Genomic DNA, 18,871 nt, shown 5'->3' with positions numbered 1-18,871 from the left:
TCGATTTCTGGTGCCTGACTTGTGTCCATTTATCCATTTGGCCAATATGCATGTCAGAGGGGCATTGCTGGCACTTGATGGCATACGCCACATTAGAGGATGTGCTGGTGAATGGGCTTTTGATGTTGTGGTTAGGTCCTATGAGGGTGTCACTTATATAGATGTTAATAAGTTAGGGTATGTCTACACTAGCTCTTTAGTTCGAGCTAAGTAGGCAAATGAGGGCAACCGGAGTCGCAAATGAAGCCCAGGATTTAAATATCCCGGGCTTCATTTGCATGTTCCCGGGCTCTGCCATTTTTAAATCGCCCTTAGACCGAACTAACTGCCCGCGGATAGATGCAGCAGTTAAATGTTAATTCGAACTATCTCCTTAGTTCGAATTAACTGTTACTCCTTGTGGAATGAGAAACAGTTAATTCAAACAAAGGAGTTAGTTCGAATTAACGTTTAACTGCCACGTCTAGTCATGGGCAGTTAGTTCGGACTAAGGGGGATTTAAAAATGGCGGCGCCTGGGAACATGCAAATGAAGCCCAGGATTTTAATATCCCGGGCTTCATTTGCAACTCTAGTTGCCCTCATTTGCCTACCTAGCTTGAATTACCGAGCTAGTGTAGACATACCCTTCACTCTGTAAGTCACACTCAAAGCCATGGTAAGGACAGGAAAGGATTTATTCTCTCTTTGACTGGTCAATCAGTGATTCAGGCAGGGCCAAGAACCTGGGAACTTTACACGGGCTTGGACTGAGAGCCAGAGCCAAAGGAGACAACTTCAGTCCCTTTATGAGGAAAAAGCCGGAGCAGCTTGGCCCAAATCTGTTGGGTCCTGATCCCATAGATGATGGGGTTCAGCATGGGGGGCAACAGGAGGTACAAATTGCCAGTGAGAACATGGAAATGAACAGGCAAATTATGAGCAAACCGAGTTGTCAGGGAAGAGAAGACAGCTGGGATGTAAAAGATTAAGATGGCGCAGAGGTGGGAGCTACATGTCCGAAAAGTCTTGAGCCGGGCGTCCTTTGTGGGGAGGCGGAAAATGGCCCTGAGGATCTGGGTGTAGGACACAGTGATAAGAAGCACATCAAGAGTAATCCTAGAGATTAGTGTAAAGAGGCCATAGTAGCTACTGATGCTGATGTCGGCGCAGGCCAGCTTCACCACACGCATATTCTCACAGTGCGTGTGGGGTATGATGTTGGTTCTGCAATATGGCCACTGACTGGCCAGGATGGGGTAGGGCAGTGCGAGCACGGCACCGCGCAGCACCACGGCCAGGGCAATCTTGGCTACAACGCGGTTCGTCAGGATGGTGGAATGTCTCAGGGGGTGGCAAATGGCCACGTAGCGATCCAACGCCATGGCCACATAAAGCCCAGACTCAATCGATGCGAAGGAGTGAACAAAGTACATCTGGGTGAGGCAGGCACTGAAACTGATCTCCCTGGAAATGAACCAGAAGATGCTCAGCATTGTGGGCAGGGTGGATGTGGACAGGACCAGGTCTGTGATGGCCAGCATGCAGAGGAAATAGTACATGGGCTCATGGAGGCTTGACTCCTTCTTCACGATGTACAGGATGGTGAAATTCCCCAAGATGGTTACAACATACATGGTACAGAAAGGGATGGAGATCCAGACATGGGCCCACTCCAGGCCAGGAATGCCCAGCAGGATGAAGGAGGAGGGGTTGGAGAACTCGGTTGTGTTGGAGTTTGACATGGGATAGTGGAGAACGTGTCCAACTCTGGGGCAGAACAGTGTCTCTTGGAAGTACCATACGTTCCTCTGACTTTCTGTATGTGCCTAAGGTTTATAATGATGGTCGCAGTATAATTGCCTAGAGGGAGAGAAAATGATAATATGAGACACGACATGCCCTGCTTGAGGCTGGTGTCAAGGGCAAAGCCGATTACTTTCTCTTCACACGCTGAAAAATAATTTCTTTTTCAGTGAAATGAATTATGAACAATGAATCCTCCGCATGCCGGCCCTGTGCCTGGGTCAGTAATTTTCATACATCATTTTGTGAGAGAGCTTAATAGGCACCAGGAGGAACTACAACCCAGGGAAAGGCCTGTTCCTTGCTGAGAGCGACACCGGGGGGGTCACTTGCTCTTTTAGCCGTCGCCCAAGCTCAGACCATGAATGAATGGAGAACGAACTGGCCATGCCGTTGGGTTGGTCACTCAGTCGCTATACAGGATATAGCTGAGATAAGGTTATATCAGGTAATGTTGTGGGATCCTGTCGCACTGAGGATACCTCTCTGGGGGAGAAAAAAACAACAAATGGTCTGGTAGCACTTTATAGACTAACGAAACACTTAGATGGTATCATGAGCTTTCGTGGGCACAGCCCCCTTCTTCAGATGACTGGAGTTATGATTTGGAGATATGAAAACTTGACAGGAATAAGATTGGGGAAGGGGAGGGGGGAGAGAAAGAAAAAAGAAGGGGGTGGGAGAGAGAACATCATTAAGTGTCTGGAGAATAGGCACTTAAACCTAAGCAGATAAAAATCAAAGTCAATAGATAGATACCTAAAAGAGGAAGGATACCACTCAGGGGGCTGTTAGCACCCTCAGTGGTTATTTAAGTAGGTAGAGTCCCCATCTGCCCGTATCACGACTGAGTCCATTAGCATGGGGGAAAGCATGCAGGGAAATCATGCAGGGTCCTTTTAAGCACAGGCCTCAAATGGCCTCAGGCAGCAGCCACACAAAATAGCTCCTGACCTGGTGCCCTGCTGGACCTGGTTCTGGCTGCCTTAAATGCGATTCAGTGTCCACTCAGTGTGGACGTGTTATTTTGAAATAGCAAAACGCTATTTCGAAATGCATTTTGTGTGTAGATGCGTTATTTCGAAAAAACTTATTTTGAATTAACTATTTCAAAATAAGATATTTCGAAATCATGCTATAGTGTAGACATACCCCAACAGACTAACTCGGCTACCCCCTGGGGCTCTCTGGAGGAGGCTACTCCAGTCATTAGGAAAAGGCAGGTGTTAGCAATGAGAGGTTTGATCATTAGAAACATAGACAGCAGTTTGTGATGACCGGGATAACCATATGATGGCTAACCTGCCTGGTGCGAAGACTGTGGGTCTCTTGAGAATTCTAGATGTCTAGTCTTATGTGTAGTGCTGGGGAGGAGCCAGTGGCCATGGTAAATGTAGTTACCTATGACAGTGGGAAGGGTAGGAGAGAGGTCGTAAAGGCCAAATTTAGGTTGCTAGGAAAGAGATTGAAATCCAGGACCTCTATGGTAGCGTTCTCTAAAACGCTTCCAGTTCCACACGCGGCTCTGCCAGGTGGACAGGCAGAACTTCAGCGTCTCAATGAGTGGATGAGACGATGGTGTAGGGAGAAGGGGTTTAGATTTGTTAGGAACTGGGGATACTTTTGGGAGAGGGGAGCCTGCACAGGAAGGATGGGCTCCACCTAAACCAAAATGGAACCAGATGGCTGGCACTTAACATGAAAAAGGTTGTAAGAACTGTTTTTAAACTAAGGGCTGGGGGAAAGCCGACGGGTGTGGGGGAGCACGTGGGTTGGACAGAGACCTCTCTTAGGGGAGGGTCTATTAACAGAGATTTTCTATGTTCTAGTCAGGAGGAGAGGATGGAAGATGATAAAATATGGGGGAGATTAGATGAGAAACAATCAAATGAAAAAGAATCTAACACATCAGGAAATGGCAGACAGATAAATAGCCACAAACATTTCAAGTGCTGATACACAAACGCTGGGAGTCTAAATCATAAGATGGGTGAACTAGAGTGCCTAGTTTTAAAGGAGGATATTGATAGAATAGGCATCACAGAAACTTGGTGAAATGAGGAGAATCAATGGGACACAGTCATACCAGGGTAAAAATATATCGGAAGGACAGAGCAGGTCATGCAGGGGGAATGGCGCTATACGTGAAAGAAAATGTAGAATCAAATGAAATGGAAAATCTTAAATGAGCCAAAATGTTCCATAGAATCTCTATGGATACTAATTCCATGCTCCAATAATAAGAATTTAACAGAAGGGATCTATTATCAACCACCTAATCAGGACAGTGATAGTGACTATGAAATGCTGAGGGAGATTAGAGAAGCCATCGAACTAAAGAACTCAATAATAGTGGGGGATTTCAACTGGACCAGTATTGACTGGGTACACGTCACCTCAGGACGGGATGCAGAAATAAAATTTCTTGATACCTTAAAAGACTGCTTCTTGGAGCAGCTGGTTCTGGAGCCCACAAGGGGAGAGATTGTTCTTGACTTAGTCCTAAGTGAAGCGCGGCATCTGGTAAAGAGGTAAATATAACTGGACCACTTGGAAATAGTGTCCAATATGTAATAAAATTTCACATCCCTGTGGTGGAAAAAACACTTCAGCAGCCCAACACGGTGGCATTTCATTTCAGAAAGGGGAACTACTAAAAAATGAGGAGGTTACTTAAACAGAAATTAAAAGGTGCAAATATAAAATCTCTGCAAACATTTCAAAGACACCATAATAGAGGCCCAACTTAAATGTATACTCCAAATTAAAAAACAGAGCAGGAGAACCAAAAAAAGAGCCAATGTGGTTTAACTACCAGGTAAAAGAAGCAGTGAGAGATAAAAACACGTCTTTTAAAAAGTGGTAGTCAAATCCCAGTGAGGGAAATAGAAAGGACTATAAATGTTGTCAAATTAAGTGTAAAAATACAGTAAGAAATGCTAAAAATGCGTTTGAAGAGCAGCTAGCCAGAAACTCAAAAATGAAAAGCAAAATGGTTTTTAAGGACCTCACAAGCAGGAAGCCGGCTAAACACCCAGGCGGCCCTTGGACAATGGAGACGCTAAGGGAGCACTCAAAGATGATAAAAAACTATTCACTGTGATTGCAGAAATTGCAGAACTATTCAGTCTGATTTGTCCCTATTCTATAAATCGGCTTCTGTACCTAATGACTGGACGAGAGCTAATGTGATGTTTATATTTGAAAAGGGCTCTAAGGGTGATCCGGCAATTACAGACGGGTGAGTCTAATGTCAGTACTGGGCAAATTAGTTGAAACAATAGTAAAGAATAAAATTGTCAGATGATACTAGACTGCTCATGATAGTTAAAACTGTGAAGAGCTTCAAAAAGACCTCACGAGACTAAGTGATTGAGCAACAAAATGTCAACTGAAATTTCATGTTGATTAATGTAAAGTAATGCACATTGGAAAAAATAATCCCAACTCTACATACAATATAATGGGGACTAATTTAGCTACAAATGCTCAAAAGAGAGACCTGGAAGTAAAGAGGGGGGACATGAGAGCAGTTTTCAGGTATCTAAAAGGGTGTCATAAGGAGGAGGGAGAAAACTTGTTCATCTTGGCCTCTGAGGATAAAACAAGAAGCAATGGGTTTAAACTGCAGCAAGGGAGGTTTAGGTTGGACATTAGGAAAAAGTTCCTAACTGTCAGGGTGGTCAAACACTGGAATAAATTGCCCAGGGAGGTTGTGGAATCCCCATCTCTGGAGATATTTAAGAGTAGGTTAGATAAATCTCTATCAGGGATGCTCTAGACAGTATGTGGTCCTGCCATGTGGGCAGGGGACTGGACTTCATGACCTCTCGAGGTCCCTTGAACTGGATGTGTGGAGCAGAGGACCCCCTCAGCCAGAGCTGGTACCTGTGAGTGTTGAGAGGGACGTGTCTTCCCTGGGAACTCCCCTCAGGAAGCCGCGTCCTGAACCTCTCTCAGCCCAGTGTCGGCAGCAGCGTCCCACGCCGACAGCCGGCACAGGGCTGGGCACCGTTATAATATAATACAGCTCTGTGGGGTCCCGGGGGGGGTTGGCTCTACTTTTGGGGAGAAGCAGTTTTTGAATGTAAACAGGCTGGAGAGGAGCCTGTTTGCACTTCTCAGCTTGTTCTCCAGCTTTAGTAGCAAACAGCAATTAAAGGCCGGTCCCAAAGGGGGGGAGAACTCCTGGGCTCTGGGCTGAGTCAGGGAGGAGTTGGCTGCTCTGGTGTTTTGTGTCTATTTAAAAGATGATGTCTGATTGGAAAGAAACCGAGGGATTTCCGTGGGGTGGGTCAGGCTGCTCCCAACAGGGGTCGATGGTGGAACAAGGATCGTAGTGTGAAGGGGAGTAGCGCTCCAGTGGGAGGGGGAATTGGCAGCAGGGAGAATTCAGCTCCCTATGAGAGCACAAGTAGCACAAGCAGCACACGGATGGAATTGTGAACCTCCCCCCAGGCCCAGAAGAGTAACTCTACTAAAGGAGCATCCCCCAGAGTATTGGGCAAATCTGGTAACACTCCATAGAATCATAGAATCATAGAACACTAGGACTGGAAGGGACCTCGAGAGTCATCGAGTACAGTCCCCTGTCCTCATGGCAGGACCAAATACTGTCTAGACCATCCCTGAGACATTTATCTAACCTGCTCTTAAATATCTCCAGAGATGGGGATTCCACAACCTCCCTGGGCAATTTATTCCAGTGTTTGACCACCCTGACAGTTAGGAAGTTTTTCCTAATGTCCAACCTAAACCTCCCTGTCACATTACTGAATTTGAGGGAAGCAGCCAGATCGCTGTTGCACCCATAGGTGGGGGTGTTGGCCCCAGAAAATGGTATAAAAGGGGGCCATGTGGGGTGCTGAATAGGAGCTTATTATCAGATAATCCTATGAAAACTGTTCATGTGTTTGTATAATGTCTGTGTGTGTAGTTAGGAATCTGTAATCTGTGTGGAAACTGAATATTTCCCTGCATGTGGTTGAGCAGTGGGCAGGGCCCATCCTATGGACATGCTAATCAGAGAGGCCCTGTGGGACAATGGCACTCAATGGGCCAAGGACACAGCTAAAGAATGAGGGTGACTCATACCTAAGGGCTACCAGCAGGCAACACAGGAATAAGGTGGACCAGGTGACCTGCTATAGCCAAGAAGAGACCAGGAAGGAGGTATAAAGAGGCCATGTGGCTGACTCCATCTTGGTTCTCAGCTCAGCACTTCATCCCAGAGGCAGCAGTGCAGGGATCGAAGAGCTGGAAAGACCTGTGAACCCATCCTGATCCTAGGATGTGCAACAAGGACTTTTAAACCAGCAGCTGTAACATCTCTGCTAGAGCCTGCATCGAGAACTGGGAGATTCGGTGCATGTAATGTACTATTCTTTAACAACCTTACTCTCAGGCTTTTCTTTCTTGTAAGAATAAACCTTTAGATATAGATTCTAAAGGATTGGCTCAGCGTGGTTTGTGGGTAAGGTCCAAAGGGTAGATTGACCAGGGATCTGTGGCTGGTTTCTTGGAACCGGACAGAACTTGTTCGAGGTAGGTGGGATTGGGTGCTAGGACCCCCCACCTTTGTATGAGGCCCGGGGCCATCTAGGGCACGGATATTGCTGGGGTCTCAGAGGGGTTTTGCTCGTGAGGCTTCAGGCAGGCAGCTGAAGCGCTCTGTGGGACTGGTTTGTGGCCTGTTTGGAGAGGTCACCAGTCTGGGGGCTGTAAGGAGCCCTGAATTTGAGCAATTCGCCCTGAGCAGATGCCCTCAGCTGTGCCCGGACACGGCCCGGTCCGTCACACTCCCTTGCTTCAGTTTAAGCCCATTGCTTCTTGTTCTATCCTCAGAGGCCAAGATGAACAAGTTTTCTCCCTCCTCCTTATGACACCCTTTTAGATACCTGAAAACTGCTATCATGTCCCCCTCAATCTTCTCTTTTCTAAGCTAAACAAACCCAATTCTTTCAGCCTTCCTTCATAGCTCATGTCCTCTAGACCTTTCAGCATTCTTGTGATTAATGATTCCATAAACCTCACCATGTATTTTTCCCCCTCAGTGTCCCCTTCAATAGCCTCTCCAGTTAAGTTCATATTTCAGTTCTTTATGTTCCAGGGTCCGGTGTAGTAAGGCTGTAGGGGTCTTGTGTGGTGGCTAGCCCTCTGTGGAGCTCTTCCCCAGTCCCAGTGCTCTGCCTATGTCAATAAAACCAAGCAACCCCATCCAGGATTTCCCAGGTATCCCACTCCCAGCTCGGGGAACCCCTCTGTCACCCTTTCTCAGAGGGTTGTGGTCTCCGGCATTTTGCAGGATGGGGTCGGAAGTGAGCTCAGCATTCTGCAAGGTGTGTAGGACAGTAGCCACCGAGCTGAAAGGGTCTTCCTAGAGTTGGCCATCGATCACAGTCCATCAACTGCTGAATGGAGAACATAGCCTCTGGAGGCCAAAGAGCATCTTCATGAAACAATAGACCTCAGTAGGTGTAGCATATGCTGCTTTCTTTATCGGATCTCTGGTTGAAGAGGATTTCTGTACTCAGGACCTGTTTGCGAAGTTAGGAGTTGTGATATACATCACTCTGCCAAGATGGTCCAGGAGCTCATCAATGTCCCAAGTGCTTTTGAGTCAGTGAGTCCCCTGTGAAGAGAGATTAAAAAGACTGGGACTTTTCAGCTTAGAAAAGAGGAGACTAAGGGGGGATATGATAGAGGTCTATAAAATCATGACAGGTGTGGAAAAAGTGAATAAGGAAAAGTTATTTACTTGTTCCCATAACACAAGACTAGCGGTCACAACATGAAATTAATAGGTAGCAAGTTTATCTAATTCTTTTTTGAACCCTGTTAAAGCCCTGGTCTTCACAACATCCTCTGGCAAGGAGTTCCACAGGTTGACTGTGAGCTGCATGAAGAAAAATGTATTTGCCATGATGGGAAGGACTGGCATCCCTAGCCTCTGTTAGGGTGTGTCTAAACTACAGGTTTTTTTTGAAAAACGTACCCTTTTTTGAAAAAACTTCACCTGAAGCTAGACTGCAGCCACGTTCTTTCGAAAGTAAATCGAAAGAATGAGGCAGTTTTTTTCGATCATGGCAAACCTCATTTTACGCAGAATAATGCCTTTTTTCGAAAGGACTCTTGTGAAAAATGGCGCTATTGAATGCAAACTGTATTTTCGAAAGAGAGCGTCTGGACTCTCTTTCGAAAAAGTGGCTCGCTGTTTCGAAAAATCTGCTTGTAGACTAGACGTAGCCTTAGAGGCTGGGAATGGGTGATAGAGGAGGGATCCCTTGAGGATTCCCTGTTCTGTTCACCCCCTCTGGGGCACCGGGTGCTGGCCACTGTGGGCAGACAAGACACTGGGGGAGATGGACCATTGGCCTGACCCAGTCTGGCTACTCTTATGTTCTTATGTGCTTACAACGTTGAGGCCCTGCCTCCGGCTTTGGATTTCTAGGCCCACTCTTCTGTTCTAGCACCCCCCTCAGGGAGCAGGAACCCATGTCCCTGGGCACTGGATCATTAAAGCAAAGGGGCCTTGCAAATGGGGTTTAGCACCTGATTGGCTAACTGACCTAGCGCCACCTTCCGAGGCACGTTAGAGAAGTCAGTGCGTGGTCATTGGGGCCAGTCCATAGAGATAAGCTAGAGCAGGGGTTCCCAACCTGGGGTACGCGTACTCCCAGGGGGCACGAGAAGCTTGTCAAGTGGGTACAGGGAATATTTGGTAAATAACTAGATTATCCTAATTGAAATATTCCAAAAGTAGTCGTGATCGTGAAAACAGTTGTGGATTCTAGAGTCTAGAATTTATTTCCTTTCCTGTTGAATAGGGGGTATGGGAAGGTTCCTTTTAGTGAACCTTCCCGAACGATTTCCCTAGGCGGGTGGGGAAGCACTGGGCTGGGTTCCCTAGGGAGGGGGTGGAATCTCCATCCCTGGAGGTTTTTAAGTCTCGGCTTGACAAAGCCCTGGCCGGGTTGATTTAGTTGGGATTGGTCCTGCCTAGAGCAGGGAGCTGGACTTGATGACTCCTGAGGTCTCTTCCAGCTCTTTGATTCTATGATTCTGTGATGCACAGACCCAGCATATCATGTCATGAAGATTGATGGGTTACATGAAATCGTTTGCTCCAAGCACCTTTCAGTTATGTATATTCATGTCCATGGGTGGGGTGTTCCTCACACCGCTAATTTGAACCACAGATCTACTGCAGCAGGGCCAGTCGTCTCTGTAGCATGGACAAGCCCTTAGAGAGCTCCAGGGCTGCACACAGCTGTCCTTCGGTGAACGATGGGCTTTTGAAGTCACCTTGTGCTACCTAACTATCACCGGGGATTGCATTCCTGGATTCACATAAGGCAATTACACACCAAGGAGTTTAGAGACACCTTCCCACAAGCTTCAGAAACGGATGGTACTACAGCCACGTATCATCTTCCAATATTTCCTGTTCAGCTCTGAATGAACAGAACACAGTGGGGCTCTCCTGCTTCCGTTGTTTGCATCTCACATGCTACCGGGCCATCGAGTCGACTGCAGTCACGTTCTCCTTCCTGTTCTTTGACAAGGCTGCACATCCAAGCTCCTTAGCCATTCGGTCCCCAGGCTGTAACAATGCTTGGGATTCTTCTGTCCCACGGGCAGGACTCTGCACTTGTCCTTGTTGAACCTCCTCAGATTTCTTTTGGCCCAACCCTCCAATGTGTCGCTAGGTCACTCCGGGCACAAGGATTGTTAGGAAGAGATGGGATCCACCTAACCAAGCGAAGCTTCCAGATCGCAGGCCCTGGTTCTCGTGGGGGACTTAAATCACCCTGACATCTGTTGGGAAACCAATACGGCAGTACACAGGCAATCCAGGAAGTTTTGGGAGGATGTTGGGGATAACTTCTTGACACAAGTGCTGAAGGATCCAATCAGGGGCCGTGCACAGCTTGACCTTCTGCTCACAAACAGGGAGGAACTAATAGGGGAAGTGGAGGTGGGTGACAACCTGGGAAGCAGTGATCATGAGATGGTAGATTTCAGGATCCTGACCAACAAAGAAAAGAGAGCAGTAAAATACACACCTTGGACTTCAGAAAAGCAGATTTTGTCTCCCTCAGAGATCTGATGGGCAGAATCCCCTGAGATGCTAACAGGAAGGGGAAAGGAGTCCAGGACAGCTGGCAGTATTTTAAAGAAGCCTTATTGAAGGCACAGAAAGAAACCATCCTGACACGTAGCAAGAGAGGCAAACCTGGTAGGAGACCGGACTGGCTTAGAGGGGAAATCCTTGATGAACTTAAGCACAAAAAGGAAGCTTACAAAAAGTGGAAACTTGGACAAATGACCAGGGAGGAGTTTAAAGGTCTAGCTCGAGAATGCTGGGGGGATATCAAGAAGGCGAAAGCGCAAATGGAATTGCGACTGGCTAAGGGTGTGAAGGATAACAAGAAAGGTTTCTACAGGCATGTTAACAAGAAGAAGGTGATCAGACAGGGTGTGCGGCCCCTAATGGATGAAGGAGGTAACCTAGTGACAGATGATGTGGGGAAAGCTGAAGTACTCAATGCTTTCTTTGCCTCTGTATTCACGAACAAGGTCGGCTCCTGGACTTCTGCGCTAAGTGACTCAAGATGGGATGAAGATGGACAGCCCTTGTTGGGTAAAGAACAAGTTAGGAACTATTTAGAAAAGCTAAATGTACACAAATCCATGGGCCCAGATTTAATGCATCTGAGGGAGTTGGCAAATGTCATTGCATAGCCTTTGGCTATTATATTTGAAAAGTCGTTGAGATCGGGAGAAATCCCGGATGATTGGAAAAAGGCAAACGTAGTGCCCATCTTCAAAAAAGTGAAGAAGGACGATTCAGGGAACTATAGGCCGGTCAGTCTTACCTCGGTTCCTGGAAAAATCATGGAAGGGATCCTTAAGGAATCCATATCGAGGCACTTGGATGAGAGGAAAGTGATTAGGAATAGTCAGCATGGATTCACAAAAGGCAAGTCGTGCCTGACCAATCTGACTAGCTTCTATGATGAGGTAACTGGCTTGGTGGACATGAGGAAGTCAGTGGATGTTATATACCTTGGCTTTAGCAAGGCTTTTGATACGGGGTCTCCCACAATATTCTTGCCAGCAAGTTAAGAGAATGTGAATTGGATAAATGGACAGTAAGATGGATAGAAAGATGGCTCGATGTCAGAGATAGGGTCCAGAATGACTTAGACAAATTGGAGGATTGGGTCACAAGAAATCTGATGAGGTTCAACAAGGACAAGTGCAGAGTCCTGCACTTGGGACGGAAGAATCCCAGGCATTGTTACAGACTGGGGACCAACCAGTTAAGTAGTAGTTCTGCAGAAAAGGACCTGGGGGTTACAGTGGATGAGAAGCTGGATATGAGTCACCAGTGTGCCCTTGTAGCCAAGATGGCTAATGGCATATTAGGTTGCATTAAGAGGAACATTGCCAGCAGGTCCAGAGATGTCATTACTACCCTTTATTTGGCATTGGTGAGGTCACATCTGGAGTATTGTGTCCAGTTCTGCCCCCCCCCCCCACTACAAAAAGGATGTGGATGCATTGGAAAGGGTCCAGCGGAGGGCAACCAAAATGATTAGGGGGCTGGAGCATATGACCTGTGAGGAGAGGCTGAGGGAGTTGGGTCTGTTTAGTCTTCCGAAGAGAAGGGGATTTGATAGAAGCCTTCAACTTCCTGAAGGGAGGTTCCAGAGAGGATGGAGAGAGGCTGTTCTCAGTAGTGACAGATGGCAGAACAAGGAGCAATGGTCTCAAGTTGCAGTGGGGGAGGTCCAGGTTGGATATTAGGAAAAAGTATTTCACTAGGAGGGCGGTGAAGCACTGGAATGGGTTCCCTACGGAAGTAGTGGAGTCTCCATCCCTAGAGGTTTTTAAGTCTTGGCTTGACAAAGCCCTGGCTGGGTTGATTTAGTTGGAATTGGTCCTGCCTAGAGCAGGGGACTTGGACTTGATGACCTTCTGAGGTCTCTTCCAGTTCTATGGTTCTATGATTCTATGACCCTATCCCTGCCCTCCAGTGTATCTACCTCTCCCCCTAGCTTAGTGTCTTCTGCAAACTTGCTGAGGGTGAAATCCATCCTCTCATCCAGGTCATTAATAAAGATGTTGAGCAAAACCAGCCCTAGAATCTATCCTTCATAGGCAGGGCGGTAGGCCTTTAAGGGCCCTCAAAGAGTGCTGCACCCTATGTGTCTGTCTTTGCCCCTATGGCTGAGGGCCTATGGCTACACCCTGACTCAACTGAGACAGTCCGGCCTAGTGGCCACCGCCAGTAAAACACCCAGTGCTTGGGAAGAAGTGAGGCCGAGCGGCCAGAGTTCATAGTAACACTCGCTTCACAGATCTCGGGCCAGAGGACAGTGCTGTCCTGGGAGCAAGGCTATGTGTGGTCTGGACAGTGGGCCCTGCCTCACAGGGGACCAGAGGTGCCCAGGGGACCCTGCTTCCTGCCCGCCCTCCCTCCCTCCCCCAGACAAACAAGCAAGGGAAGGGCCGGTCACACTGGGATCCAATGGCTGGGAGAGCGGCCTCGAGATGCCAGGGCTTCCTTCGGGGCCGCACACAGCCCTGCACCTGGCAGCGCTGTCCCTGGGAGCAGGTGCTGCCTTGAGGGTGCAGGCCTGCCCATGTGGCGCACTCCAGAGTCTGTGTGCGGGCATGTCCTTGTCCACTGCGTCCTTCCAGCAGTGGCTGGTGATGGGAGAGCACCAGACGTGTGGGCGGCCTCCCCAGAGCCTGTGAGCAGGAGTCCTGGGGTGCTCTGGGGCTGCCTCCTGGGGTTGCGTGGTGCAGACTGATGCTGAATGTGCACCCATGTGCACCGACGGCAGCCCAAGTGCCAGGCTGAGCAGCCCGAGCGACAATCATACCCCAGCGCCTCAGCGCCCACCACCCCCACCCTGCGTGTGTGAAAAACTAAGAGCACTGATCTGTGGATCTCTCCTTGGCCACAGAGGATGCCTGGGACGCATCCAGGCCCCTGGGTACCAGCTTCAAAGTGAGCAGGGCGATGGTGCTCACCATTCCCTCCACCTTATGGGCTGTGGCCCCGGGTGGGTGATGACAGGTTTTTCCAGCCCCGAGTCCACCACCAGGGGTGGGGAAGGGGCTGCATCACCCCCCAGGATGCAATGCAGGTTGTCAAAATAGGGGCAGGAGTGGGATCCAGCCCCGGAGCATGAGCTGCACTTCCTCGCGCTGGAAGAGGCCTGCCGCAGCTTTCACTTCACTGCGGTCCTGCTCCAGAGTCCTGGTATGGCCCTTTGTGGCCAGGCTCTAGGCCCGTGGTCACCAACTCGTCCATCGGGATCCATCGGGTCCATCAGGAAGGCCTCACCAGTCAATTGTGAGGCATTTGGGGCCCCCTCTTTCCCCCCACCCCGAAGAAGCCCCACTAACGCTACCTCCAGTAGCGCCGGTTTCCTGCGGGGTGGATGGAAGCACCCAAAGATGCCACAGGGCTACTCATTGTTTTTAAAGTTGAGACTAACATGGCTTCCCCTCTGAGATGTTTCTCCATCCCAACTCTCCAAGGTAACACCAAATATTTGTTGGCCGTGTGTTGTTACCGAGAAGTTTCTTAACGAGGTGTTCTGTTACGACCCTTAGGAAATGTGCTTACGGCCTGTGCCTAGCTCTGTGAGGAGGGACTACCTCTTGCTCACAGCTTAACTCTCCTTCACCATTGCTGTCTAGGCCTCAGGCTTCATACCTGGCCAGTGACACCTGGGTTTATGTTTCGGGCCCTCATTGTACTACAGGGAGCAGACTCTGAAGCCAGCTGAAGTCCATCACAGTTTGCTTCCCATCCCTTAAACACAATTTTCCTAGCTTCAGAACTCTCTCTTCCATGCTCGGCCCCCCATTCCCGACATGTGGAAAAACGTCAAATTCAAGATGGCTTTCAGGTGTTTCCTGTGCTTCTAGGTAGCAGAGACACATGTCTTTGTAGGATTAACCACAAGTTTGGCTGCAGGCAAAACAAGGCCATTTACAGATCATTGTCCTAAGCACCAGCCTATTAAGTAACTTAAGTACCAATAAATTGACGATTTAGATTAATAAAAAGATTTACACCTTATATTTCTAACTTCACATAAAAGAACGATACATGCACAAATAGAACATACACAAGCCGGTGATTACAAGCTGTGGGATGAGATGTTACTAGCCCCACTTTGCATTAAGCATAATTTGAGTTACGCATATTCATATTTTAAAACATATTTGCATACAAACAGGCTACGTCTAGACTGGCATGATTTTCTGCAAATGCTTTTAACAGAAAAGTTTTTCCATTAAAAGCATTTGCAGAAAAGAGCGTCTAGATTGGCACAGATGCTTTTGCGCAAAAGCACTTTTTGCGAAAAAGCATCCATGCCAATCTAGATGCGGTTTTGCACAAGAAAGCCCCGATCGCCATTTTCGCCATTGGGGCTTTTTTGCACAAAACACTTTTTAGCTGTCTACACTGGCCCTCTTGCGCAAATGTATTTGCGCAAGAGGGCTTTTTCCCAAACGGGAGCAGCATAGTATTTGCGCAAGAACACTGACAATCTTACATTTGATCGTCAGAGTTCTTGCGCAAATTCAAGCGGCCCCAGTAGACAGCTGGCAAGTTTTCCGCAAAAGCACTTGCTTTTGCAGAAAAACTTGCCAGTCTAGATGCAGCCACTTGGGGCACAGTGTCACAGTCATCCCAACCTTCTTCCTGGTGCCTTGTAGGAGTTTGTGTTTCTGCAATAACAACCCTGTTCTTGCCAGATTCTATGAGTAGGGCCTACCTCTTGCTCACAGATCAGGTTTGCTTTGTATTATCAAAGTCTTGGCTACTGTTGCCCAGACCGCAGGCCTCACACCAGGCCTGTGATACACGGGCTTCTGTTTCAGGCCCTCTTAAAACTCCGGGGAAGTTCAAATCGCTGCGGAGATTGTGTCTAGAATGCACTTGCTGCTTTCTTCTGGGTGGGCAAGGTCTCCTTAGCTGCTGAGAGGTTTTAATAACCAGCCTATTGACAGGCAGATATTTCAGCCCCCACTGCCTCACTCTGAGCATGGGGAATGTGAGTGAAGACTATAGGAAAACCCAAAAGACAAGGAGAGAGGTGGTTTATATGAGAAAACTTGAGGCAATAGAGTTCCCAGATGTTTCGACTTTACCAGGAAGTCTGGTTTTTTAATTGTGTCCAGCAGCCATTAGGGGCCACAGATTTCAACCAGAATATCCAGTTGCAAAGAGGATCTCCCAGGGTCCAGATACTGTGGAGGAGGTAGAGGTCACTTAACTGACATCAGTCCCTGGTAGGCCGTGGCCACCTCCTTCTGGCAGCACGGATCCCTGTCCAGCTCCAGTAACTCCCGTCCGAGGCCTGGAGCAGAAAGGACACAGTGGGGGGTGCTGGGACAATTCAGGGCTTACCAGCCGTAGGGGAGAAGAGGAGTGAGCAGCAGGAGTGGGGACGTGAGGGGAGATGTGGAAACGGGACCTGTATGGGAGGACAGGCCCTTAGGGAAGGATTGGGGCAGAAGCTGCGATCTCAGAGCTCTAGTTTCCGGCGAATAGAAAGGTGGCAAACATGCAAATTTTACAGAGTTGTATTCCCCATGTCGTCACCTTGATACTGTACTATGCAAAGAATAAAGGTGTAAATCTCTTTCATTGCCCAGTCAGGATTCAGAGAGGAGGGCCCAGAATATCATAGAATCATAGAATCCCAGGGCTGGAAGAGACCTCAGGAGTCATCATGTCCAGCCCCCTGCCCAAAACAGGACCAACCCAACTCAATCATCCCAGCCAGGGCTTTGACAAGCCAACTTAAAAACCTCTAGGGATGGATGCATGCTCCTCCTAATGCACCCTAATATGCCATTCACCTTCTTGGCTACAAGGGTACCCTGTTGACTCATATCCAGCTTCTCATCCACTGTAACCCCCAGGTCCTTTTCTGCCAAACTGCTACTTAGCCATTCAGTCCCAAGCCGATAACAATGCTTGGGATTCTTCCATCCCAATACTTTAATCTGTATAGGTCACTCTAGACCCTATCCCTGCCCTCCAGTGTATCTACCTCTCCCCCTAGCTCAGTGTCATCCGCAAACTTGCTGAGGGGGCAACCCATCTCCTCATCCAGGTAATTAAAAAATATGTTGAACAAAACCAGTCCTAGAACTGAAGCTTGGGGCACTCCACTATAAACTGACCGCCAACCTGACATCGAGCCGTTGATCACTACCATTGGGCCCGACAGTCTAGCCACCTTTCTATACATATTGTGAGAGATCATATCAAAAGCTCTGCTAAAGTCAAGGTATATCACATCCACTGACTTTCCCATGTCCACAGAGCCAGTTACCTCATCCTAGAAGCTATCAGATTGGTCAGGCAGGACTTGCCCTCGGTTAATCCATGTTGACTATTCAACATTCCCCTGGCCAACTCTGCAGGCACCTTTCTCACACAGTGCCAGGACAATCAATTATTCTTTATGAGTAACAAGCCGGAGCACCCTGTCCCGGATCTGTTTGGTCCTCACCCCATAGATAATGGGGTTCAGCATCGAGGGCATTAGAAGGTACATATGGGCAGTGAGAACATTGTAATACAAGGGCACGTTGTGGCCAAACCGGTGGGTGAGGAAGGAGAAGAGAGTTGGGATGTAAAAGGCTAAAAAGACACAGAGGTGGGAGACACAGGTCCCAAAAGTCTTAAGCCGGGCATCCTTGGTAGGGAGGCGGAAAATGGCCCTGAGGATCTGGATATATGACAGAGTGATAAAAAACACATCCAGACCCATCACAAAGAAAGTGACAGAGAGCCCATAGTAACTATTGACACGGATGTCGGCGCAGGCCAGCTTCACCACGGCCATGTGCTCACAATGCGTGTGGGGGATAATGTTGGTTCGGCAATATGGCCACTGCCTCGCCAGGATGGGGTAGGGCAGTGAGAGAACACCACCACGCAGCACCATGGCCAAGCTGATCTTGGCCACCATGTTGTTCGTCAGGATGGTGGAATGTCTCAGGGGATGGCAGATGGCCACGTAGCGATCCAAAGCCATGGCCACACAGATTCCAGCCTCTGTCTTTAAGAAGCAGTGAATGAAGAACATCTGAGTGAGGCAGGCATTGAAATCGATCTCCCTGGAATTGAACCAGAAGATGTTCAGCATCTTGGGCACAGTTGATGTGGACAGGACCAGGTCGGTGGCAGCCAGCATGCAGAGGAAATAGTACATGGGCACATGGAGACTTGGCTCCCTCTTCACTATGTACAGGATAATGAAGTTCCCCAAGAGGGCGATGGTGTACATGACACAGAAGGGAATGGAGATCCATCCATGGGCTCTCTCCAGGCCAGGAATGCCCTGCAGGATGAAGGTGGAGGGGTTGGTGAAGTCGGTTGTGTTGGAGTATGACATGGAGTAAGGAAAAAGGTGTCCAGTTCTGAGGACCGTCTGTCTCCTCTGTGTACCGTACGTTCCCCTGACTTCCTGTGCGTGCCTGAGGTGAGACGCTGTGTGTGCTACTAGAGGCTGGTCTTGTGGCATGGACTAGCATAGAAGGTGCCCAACTCTGAGGTAAAATGGTGTCTCCAGCATGTACTTTCTATTCAAATGAACTCTTGCATGTGCCCAGAGTCCAGGGTGATGGTCCAGTAGCAATGTCTGGAAGGAGAGGTTCTGTTAATATGAGAAAACACAAGTACTAGTGGAGGTTGTTTACAAATGAGAATTTCATTATTCAGAGAAAAGAATGTGAATAACGGACCCTACTAATGCCAATTCCATATCTGATGATGCTCAATGGCTAGGTGAATCCCACATGAAGACAAACAATAGGCCCTAGTAGGAAACACATTTCTGGATCCCCGTTACCCCTTCCTCTTCCTTAGTGCAGTGAAAGCCCAGTTAGTGAATCCAGACACTAGGGAGTTCCCCATTCACTTGCTTGCTTGTCATCTGAGAGTTGAAAACATTGAACCCTTCACTGAGATATGGCCAGGCAGAGACACCCCAACTCTACCGCAGCTCAGGGAAAACTCCTGATCCTCATGGACAGCC

At 48.3% G+C, this 18,871-nt stretch overlaps 2 protein-coding genes across 2 annotated transcripts; both read right to left on the bottom strand.

The window, feature by feature from the left end:
* Nucleotides 1-733: 733 nt before the first annotated feature.
* On the bottom strand, nucleotides 734-1,828 carry LOC142819180 (olfactory receptor 52E4-like). The gene has a single exon (XM_075904287.2). It carries the CDS (start codon nucleotides 1,721-1,723, stop codon nucleotides 734-736), a length of 990 nt encoding a protein of 329 aa, XP_075760402.2. The 5' UTR covers nucleotides 1,724-1,828.
* A 15,456-nt stretch (nucleotides 1,829-17,284) lies between these two features.
* Nucleotides 17,285-18,229, bottom strand: LOC102443369 (olfactory receptor 52E4-like). The gene has a single exon (XM_006112545.3). It carries the CDS (start codon nucleotides 18,227-18,229, stop codon nucleotides 17,285-17,287), a length of 945 nt encoding a protein of 314 aa, XP_006112607.3.
* Nucleotides 18,230-18,871: the final 642 nt, after the last annotated feature.

The sequence above is a fragment of the Pelodiscus sinensis genome, chromosome 1 (genome assembly GCF_052426305.1).
Source record: "Pelodiscus sinensis isolate ZL-2025 chromosome 1, ASM5242630v1, whole genome shotgun sequence".
Taxonomy (NCBI): domain Eukaryota; kingdom Metazoa; phylum Chordata; order Testudines; family Trionychidae; genus Pelodiscus; species Pelodiscus sinensis.
Note: the sequence above shows the minus strand (reverse complement) of the source record. Positions and strands in the feature narration are given on the sequence as shown.